Source organism: Crocuta crocuta, unplaced genomic scaffold (assembly GCF_008692635.1).
Source record: "Crocuta crocuta isolate KB4526 unplaced genomic scaffold, BGI_CrCroc_1.0 scaffold152, whole genome shotgun sequence".
NCBI lineage: Eukaryota > Metazoa > Chordata > Mammalia > Carnivora > Hyaenidae > Crocuta > Crocuta crocuta.
Genome location: NW_027528798.1, coordinates 2,195,640 through 2,204,921, shown reverse-complemented (window position 1 = coordinate 2,204,921; position 9,282 = coordinate 2,195,640). Strand labels below are relative to the sequence as shown.

Here is a 9,282-nt window from a genome sequence, read left to right as displayed (position 1 = left end):
GACTTTGTATTTGATCTCCCAGCTCTGGGGAGATAACAGAACTGTATCCCTTTCTGGTACTGCAGAGGGAGCTAGCAAAGGGGCTAAGGATGCTGGCCGACTACTTGTCAGCTTTTGTGTGATTTGGCACACTTTTCACATGGAAGGTAGACAGCTAGTAGATATAGGTTTTATTTTTTTATCTTATTATTTATTTTTTTTATTATTTCTGAGNTGTATTTGATCTCCCAGCTCTGGGGAGATAACAGAACTGTATCCCTTTCTGGTACTGCAGAGGGAGCTAGCAAAGGGGCTAAGGATGCTGGCCGACTACTTGTCAGCTTTTGTGTGATTTGGCACACTTTTCACATGGAAGGTAGACAGCTAGTAGATATAGGTTTTATTTTTTTATCTTATTATTTATTTTTTTTATTATTTCTGAGAGAGAGAGGGAGAGAGAAAGAGAGCGAGCAGGGGAGGGTCAGAGAGAGAGGGAGAGAGAGGAAGCAGTTTCCAGGCTCTGAGCTAGCTGTCAGCACAGAGCCTGATGTGGGGCTCAAACCCATGAGCCATGAGACCATGACCTAAGCCGAAGTCAGACACCCAACCACCTGAGCCACCCAGGTGCCCCAATCTAGGTTTTAGAGAAACAGCCCTGAGCATGGAAGGGGTTCCTCCTTGGGCTCTGCCAAGCTAACTCTGTTAATAAAGGCTGTTCGGAATGTTTCCTATCTGAGGCTTCCAAGGGACATCACATTGCTGGGCCTTCTGGGAAATGTGAGCCAATCCTCTGCTTGATTTTCTCTCAAAATTGAGCTTGAGAAACAACCACAGTGGACCTTCCCCGTCAGTTGACCTGTCTCCAGAAATGTGTCCCAGAGTTAACTCACAGCAAAAAGGAGTTTATTGTTTGTCCTTGTTGTGTTCTAAAAATCTAAAATTTACTCTATACTAAATATAGACCAGATAAAGCCTGAGCCTCTACCAACATTTATTTTTCAGAAAAATCATATAAAGTAGATACTATTTTCCCAATGGGCAGTAGTACCTCAGTTTAAATATGAAGAGATTGGGACTCAGATTAAATAATTTGACCCTGTCTTAATCACACACCTAGCAATTCACAGATGTGAAATTCAAACCTGGGTATTCTGGAACATTCTTCCTACTCAAGATGTTTTAGGGACAGCTGGGCCAGAAAGAGATTCTCAAGGAATCCAGAAAGGATTCACTTTCAAGTGAAGAAACAGTTACAATATTTTCTGAAACGGTTTTCCCCCCTGATTTACCACTTGAGAAATCAACACCTCTCCATCATCAAAGTGTATGGAGCATTAAATCTGAATTGGATGATGGGATTACCTTGGTTTTAATCAAGCATTCATTTTCAACTTGGTTTTGTAGCATGAATATTAAGCTCCTTGGTGTGATGGAAAAGATTGGACTGTAACACTGATAAAAAATTAATTTGAAGAATCAATAAAGAGGCCAGTAGCTGGAGAACAGGGGTGGGGGAAATTCCTGGGAGGAATCTTTTAGTTAAGGAAGTAGAGAGAGATGTGCTGTAGGAAGCTAGCTTTTCATAATACTTGGCAACACTGTTGGATTTGGGAGATTTATTAGAGGACACAAAGCAAAGAGAGGGCAGGGGCTGACTCTTTTGTAAAACAATATGGAAACTGGGACGAACTTTGGATACTTAGAAAAGTTAACATTACTGACAATTAATTAGTGGCCATGGCAGCCTAATTATCAGCCATGATGGGCAGGGGTAAGCACTCCCTCTGGTTTTCCTCTAGAAAAATAGCTCATTGGGATGCCTGTGTGGCTCAGTCAGTTAAGTGTCCAACTTTGGCTCAGGTCATGATCTTTTGGTTTGCATGTGTGAGCCCTGCGTTGGGCTCTGTGCTGACAGCTCAGAGCCTGGAGCTTGCTTCATATTCTGTGCCCCCTTTCTCTCTGCCCACTTTCTCTCTCTCTCTCTCTCTCCCCTAAGTAAACATTAAAAAAGTATAAAAAATAGCTGAGTGACTTGTGTGTTAGCATAGAGCTGTCAACTCACCTTGTTAATTAATATTACTATCTTTTCTCCCTGACACTGACATATGAGCTTTGACATCAGCAATTCCTGCCTCCCACCTTCTGCTGTTCAAGTAATTGGGTAGTTCATTATGCTGAGGTTGTCACCTGTTTTCAATGTATTCAGGGTATAAACACATACTGTGTCTCTAAGATCCTGAAACATTTAAATCACCCCATGGAACTCACACATTGTAAATGAGCTCTCTGCATATGATTAATTTGCACACTTTCCCCCAATTCAACATGTTTATTCCAGAAAATGAAAGAATCTTCTATAAATCCCTGAAGTTTAGTCTTAGAACACAGTAATATGTTATTTAATTTGTAAAAGAATGTTTGTTTGAACTTGTAGTTCGGAGCTCTAAATGTCCGCCAGGAAAGAAGAGAATTCTGAGTGGCAAATTTAATAGAATAAAATGATGGATCCTCTGGAAGTCATTGTATATGTTTAAATACTATAAGAGAATATGGAGAGATCATGGGCATATTTTTCTTTTAAAATAGTCTTCAATATTGTATTTTCACTCATTTCTTTATTCATTGACCCATTTTTCTGCCAAGAGTTATTGCATTCTTATCATTTGCCAGCAGGCCCCTTGTGAGAGGCTGGGCATCTAAAGTTGGAGACAGAGTCCTGGCTATAGGGAGGTCATAGTTTAACAGGACAGTTAACTAAAAAGACAATTAAAATTGAGCAGGTTTTGTTTTCTCAGTCTGGGCACTATTAACATTTCAGGACAGATGCTTCTTTGTTGCCCGGGGCTGTTCTGTGCACTGTGGGGTGTTGAGCAGCACCCTTTGCCTCTCCTTACCAGATGTAAGTGCACGTACTACTCTACCCTACCTGCTGTGATGATTTAAAAATAGCTCTAGACATTGCCTCATATCCCCGAGGTAAGGTCGAGCAAAATCGCTCCCCAGTTGAGAACAAACTGTAATAAAGTGTGATAAAATCTATGAATATGGGTCATGAATGACTTCTTACAGGAGTAAAAATTTAATCCTAGAGAAGTAGGAATCTACCAGATAGATAAGGAGAGGAAGGACTGAGGGCTCTTATTATGGGAACGGGACACATTTAGAAAACTTGAATAAGCTCAGTCTTGAGAGTTTAGAGATGGATACCGAGGGACCAGTTGCAGAAGTGTTGTTGGAATCCGAGGGGGAAATTACAAAGAACTGAAGAAGGCAGAAGAGGTGAAGATGAAGGATTCAAGAGACATTTAGGAGGTAGAATCATTCACGTATCGAATAGCTTAGGAAGCAATAAATATTTCTTGAGTATTGATTCTGTGTCAGACACAGTAAGTGTCAGGGGTGTAATGGCGCATAAGAGAGAGGCTACCCTCAGGATATTCCGACAGTCTCTGTGTGGCTAATGGAAGAACCAGTGCAAAATAAAAATGAAACATGGTGGATTCTGGGAGGAAAATCCAATCCGTTAGTTGCAACGCCGTTGATCAAGTGGGCACCCATCTCTTGCAGAGATCCTGGCACAGTTTCTGAGCTATTCCCTTTCAACCGAATAAACTCCTCATAAAGCAGTATAAGAGCAGCATTAGAAGGCATTTTAAATATCCCCTATTTTAATAAAACTATTTTTATGTTTGATTATTTTTTTATATTCTTTGTCTACATGTATATACATATGGATATATAACATTTGACACAGTCACAATCATAGAGTAATCTGATTTGTTAATTTAATGTCACATCATAAACAGTTTACATGCTGTTATATAATATACTTAATCATTTTTAATGACTACATAACATCCTATCCTATTGATGGACCATTATTTCCTTAATAAAATCTCACAGTTGGATTTGGTGTTTTGTGTGTATGTTTCCCTGATTAGATATAACCCTTTATTATATCTGACAAACACCAGGCACTTCTGAATATTGTTTGTTTTGGTTTTCTGTTGAATTAATCCCTCAGGGAGAATTCTCAGAGGTGGGATTAGAGTAAACTGAGGGGTATTAAGATTTTATGGTTTATGTAGTATGTTGCCTCATTTAGCTTTATTTCAACTACTCATCGCATGGGTATAAATGTTTACAGGGGAAAGTACCTTAAATCTTTTTTGGAAGGAGTCAAGGTATAAATTGTAGGTAAATGCTTAAAGGTTATTCATCCATATGCCCTGCTCCCCATTCAGACAAAACAATTGGTTTAGATGACCGCTTGTCCAGGGGAGCGGGGAAGCAAAGATCAACAAGACTCAGCAAAGTCCTTTGGAGTGCTCCCCACTCAGCAGGGGTGAGAGGTGAGGGACTGCAGAAAGGCAGCTCAGAGAAGCTGAGAACTTCCCAAGGCAGTGAGGATTGGACTGACCGCCAGAAGACTCAGTCAAATCTCACCCAACTAGGAAAGGACATTCCACACAAATGTTGGCAAGGATTTGGGGAGTTTTGCTTGGAATCTGAAAAGATAGATCAGGCTGCAGGGTGACTATTCACCTCAATGTCAACGGTGTTTTCCATTGGGAACATGGGTCTGGGCTCTGGGTCCCTAGCCATATCCCTAAATCAAGTTCAAAAATGTTCTGCTCTGGGCGCCTGGGTGGCTCAGTCGGTTAAGCATCTGACTTCAGCTCAGGTCATGATCTCACGGTTTGTGGGTTCGAGCCCTGCATGGGGCTCTGTGCTGACAGCTGGCTTAGAGCCTGGAGCCTGCTTCAGATTCTGTGTCTCCCTCTCTCTCTGACCCTTCCCTGCTCACGCTGTCTCTCTCTCTCGGCGATAAATAAAATGTTAAAAAATTAAAAAAAAAAATGTTCTGCTCTAAGAGCATCACTGGGGTACCTGACGTTAGAAAATTTCTCCTTACCTGGCCTCAGAGCTATGATATTCTAGTTCTTTATTTTGTCTAAAAATTGCAGAGATGTTTGGGAAATTGCAGCAATCTCATACCTGGAGCCGATAAAGAACATTGCTTTTTGCTGCTCAGTAACCCAAAGAAAGGTTACAGAGGAGCTGCTGAGTCCCAGAATGGTGCATCAGCTGTATCTGATTCTACTTCAGGAAAAAAGAGTGTTCCCTGAGCCAGGTGGAAGATGATGGGAAAACTTTGAATGTGTTTCTCCTTCCTGAAAGTGGAATCATCCTTAGTTTTTGAGCTTTGTAGAATTAGGTCAGGACTAAACCCTGTGATTATGTGCCCATTCACAATAAGTGTTTGCCAGGCAGTTGACAACAGCATGGCAGACAGATGCTAACCTTAAAAGACCCAATTCTTTCCAAACATTTGGTCGTTCAGCATCAGCCAGAGTGCTAATTAGAAAGTTCTGTTTCCGAGGCATCAGAACTTGTTGCTCGGCCCCAATTTTACTTCTTACCTTTTGCTGACTGATTCTCTGTCTCTCCTCTCATTCAAGACACAGGGAGTGTTCCTGTCAATTTTACCAGAACTGCAGTCATTTGAATAATACTTCTTAATTTCCTTTGAGTCTGTGTAAAATCTATACAGTTGATAATTTTTGCCTTTAAGGGGACTTCTTTTAAACATATTTGCATTCTTTTAACGAAGAAGCATATTCTCATTGGCCTACAGCACTTGCCACAAATGGAAGGTAACCTAGAAATGAACACAAGAAAAACAAAACGATGCCATTACATTCTAGCTCAACAGTTGAATCAGTGCCTCTCAAAAGGAGATTAGGAAGTATATTTTATGTTACAAAGTAGCACTATACTGAGGTATACTGATGAATCCCTGGTGTTTTTGGTAATGGAAGAATTAGAAAAGGAATAATAGTAGCAATAAGTAACTTAATAAGTTAATGTCATTCAGTAAACCCATCCACCAAAATTACCCATAAACCACGTGAGGTCATTTTAAGGGCCAGTCTTGATAAGGATCCCAGACTTTAGGAAATGATAAAAAAATTAAAAATTAAGCTATCAATATGATTAGCCCAGCTCTGTGTTTGTGTGTGTGTGTGTGTGTGTGTGTGTGTGTGTTTAGAGGACAACAGTCTTCTAACAAGACATACTTTTGCTGAATTCAGTGGGTATTTTTATTATGAAGATTCATAGTACTTTACAGAATGGGCTACAACATTTGCTTTTGCAATGTTTTAATTTCTTTCCTTAGATGATTTTGGTGACTGATTTGAACAGCCTTATTGTTGTTATGTAGAATGAAGTTCATTTTTGATGATGTGGTCCTTCTGTGTCTATTGTGCTTCTGGAATTACACATTAAGCACATTCCAGGTTTCAGCAATTGATTTGTCTGATTTTCTGACCAAATGGTTCAGGTAATTGGATATTGAATTGACACTGATTTTTTCCCTTCGAGGAACTATTCACTCTGCCCTATAAAACAATCTGGTCTTTCTCCTCCATGATTCTTTCAAGGCGTTGGTTGCCAATCATGTCTTCTTTCTTGCCAGCCTGTAGATTTTGAAACCAAAAGAGCATACAGCTTGAAAGTTGAGGCAGCCAACGTGCACATTGACCCGAAGTTCATCAGCAACGGGCCTTTTAAGGACACTGTGACAGTTAAGATCGCAGTGGAAGATGCGGACGAGCCCCCCATGTTCCTGGCCCCAAGTTACATCCACGAAGTCCAAGAAAATGCAGCAGCTGGCACTGTGGTTGGGAGAGTGCATGCCAAAGACCCCGATGCTGCCAACAGCCCGATAAGGTACAGACATTTATTTAAGAGCCTGGGATGAGGAATTGTAGAGGAAAGAGGTTTCCAGAAAGCCCTGAGGGAAGCACATCCTGCAGTTTCAAAAAGTATCCACGATGATCAGGTTCAATGCAGTGTAAACAAGACTAAGATTTGGAAGATGTGAACTTTACTTCCCCTCTGCTACTTTTTGGATAGGCTTGATCAAACTACATAATTTTGGTCTGCAGCAGACTTCCCAATGTACACTGGGTGGTGCAATGCTTAGCAAGGCTTGTCTCGGGGAACCAGAGTGAAGTATGGATAAGGACTGTGAAGTAATTATAAGCATTACGATTAATGGAACACCTTCCTATGCTCCAGTGACTCCATTAGGTGTGTTAGGCATATAATCTAATGTATCCCCTCAATTATATTTTATAGGAATTATCACGTAAATTGAGGGGATATGGTCAGGGCAAAGTGAGTTGCCCAGGGAGACACAGCCCGGAGAGCAAGCTCTCTCTATTTAATGGCACTGGCCACTTGGAAAAGATAACAGAGGGCCACACAAATTTAGTGTACTTTTATTATTATGATATCTTTGTGACTTAGAAAAACTAGCTAGAAAAATGATTCAGAACCCTGACTTCTCTCTCCAACCTGCGTTAGTGGCCAGTGAGGCTGATGAAGATGATGATGGACATGAAGAGGTGAGGAAAATTGCCAGAGAAGAAGGCTTGTCACAGATTCAAGCCGTGTATGGGGCAGAAGGGCACTGCTGCCTGAAACCTGCTCTGGGGTTGGATCTCAGCAGGTGTTTATTCATCCATGGCCCCTCTGCTAGTACGTTTCTTACCTGGACTTCTTCCCTGCCTTAGCCTGGCCTCCCTGCCTCCAGTTTCTTACCTACCCTTCTGTTGCCAGATTGAGCATTTTTTAAAATATTTTATTTTTGTTTTTGAGAGAGAGAGAGAGAGAGAAATAGAGAGAGAGTGTGTGTGTGTGAGAGAGAGAGAGAGAGCAGGGGAAGGACAGAGAAAGAGGGGGGCAGAGGATCTGAAGCAGGCTCCCCACAGTCAGCAGCAAGCCCTATGTGGGACCTGAGACCATGAACTGCAAGATCATGACCTCAGCCAAAGTCAGATCCTCAACCAACTGAGCCACCTAGGTGCCCCCAGACTGAGCATTTTTAACAGCACTTCTAAATGTCACATCATACTCCAGACTTGTTATCAGTGATCAAATTGTTCCCCTTGCTGCTCCCTCCAGAATAATCCCAACTCTCTTACTTAGTGTCAGGCTCTTATTTGAGCTCCTCCACCCCTGAGGCTGCTGTGTCCTGTTTATTTCTTCCATTTTTGGTCTACCCTCCTTTGGCATAAGACTCTCCATTGCAGCTAGACTGGGCCACTTCCTTTTCTCTGAAACAGAACTTACTCTTTACATGTTCCTGATTCCCACCTTTACTTGTTCTCCCTCTTGGCAGGAGCTCTGCTCCTCTTTCTTTCAAACTTACTACACTTTACTCATTTTTCCCACCTCCACTTCAATGTCACCTGTTCTGGAAATTCTTCCAGGGCATCCTACTCATGGATCAGATGTACTTTCCACCTCACAGGGCTCACCATGCAAAATCACAGTGACACCTTATGCTGTGTGTTGTTCTTGGCACACTCGAAGAGGGGCTGTCTGCCTGGTTTTGGGATTGGTAAGCTGTAGCTCACAGAAAAAATCCAGCCACTATCTGCATTTCATAGAACCTCTATACTGTTTTCATAATGGCTCCATCTTGAAGTGATATTTTCACTCCTGTGTTCAATGCTGCATTATTCACAATAACCAAGACATGGAAACAACCTCAGTATCTGTCAATGCATGAATGAAGAAAGAAAATTAGGCTTGAAAAGAAAAGGGAATCCTATCATTTGTAATAATTTGGAGGAATTTGGAGGACATTATGCTCAAACACATAAGTCAGACATAGAAAGTGAAACATAGCACTTACACCTGGAATCTAAAAACGTCAAACTTTGAGAAACAGAGTATAGAATGGTGGTTGCCAAGGACTGGGGGCGGGGGGGAGTTGGGCAAATATTGGTCATACAGTCTAACATATAGTTACAAAATAAGTAAGCCCCAGACATCTTGTGTGTACAGCCTGGTGATTACAGTTAATAATATCTATGTGAAATTTTCTAAGAAAGTCCATTTTAAGTGTTCTCACCACACACAATGCAAAATGGTAACCATGAGAGGTGATGAATATGTTAATTAGCTTGACCATGGTAATCATTATACAAGGTATACTTATATCAAAACACCACCCTGCACACATTACATAAAGGCTTTTTATTATTTGTCGATCATACCTCAGTAAAGTTAGGGGGAAATAGGAAACAAATATGAGCAGGAAAAACAGCTGCCATGGACAGTGGAGTTTTTCTGTTCACACCAAAGGAAATGCTGAAAGGGCAGGAAGAAATCCCAAATGAAAATGTTGTTAGTTACCTTTATATCCTTGAACATCCTATTTAGGAGAAAGAAGAAAATTACCGTTTAATGAGCATCTTCTCAGCCCCAGACAATGTGTTGCAATAA

General features: G+C 41.1%; 1 protein-coding gene across 4 annotated transcripts in view; it reads left to right on the top strand.

Moving 5' to 3' along the window:
• Positions 1-9,282, top strand: part of CDH11 (cadherin 11) — a 95,817-nt gene that overhangs the window by 61,412 nt on the left and 25,123 nt on the right. For all 4 annotated transcript variants that reach the window (XM_077755510.1, XM_077755511.1, XM_077755513.1 and 1 more), the window contains one exon: positions 6,461-6,714. In XM_077755510.1, coding sequence (XP_077611636.1) covers positions 6,461-6,714 — 254 coding nt within the window. The remainder of the gene's footprint in view (positions 1-6,460; positions 6,715-9,282) is intronic.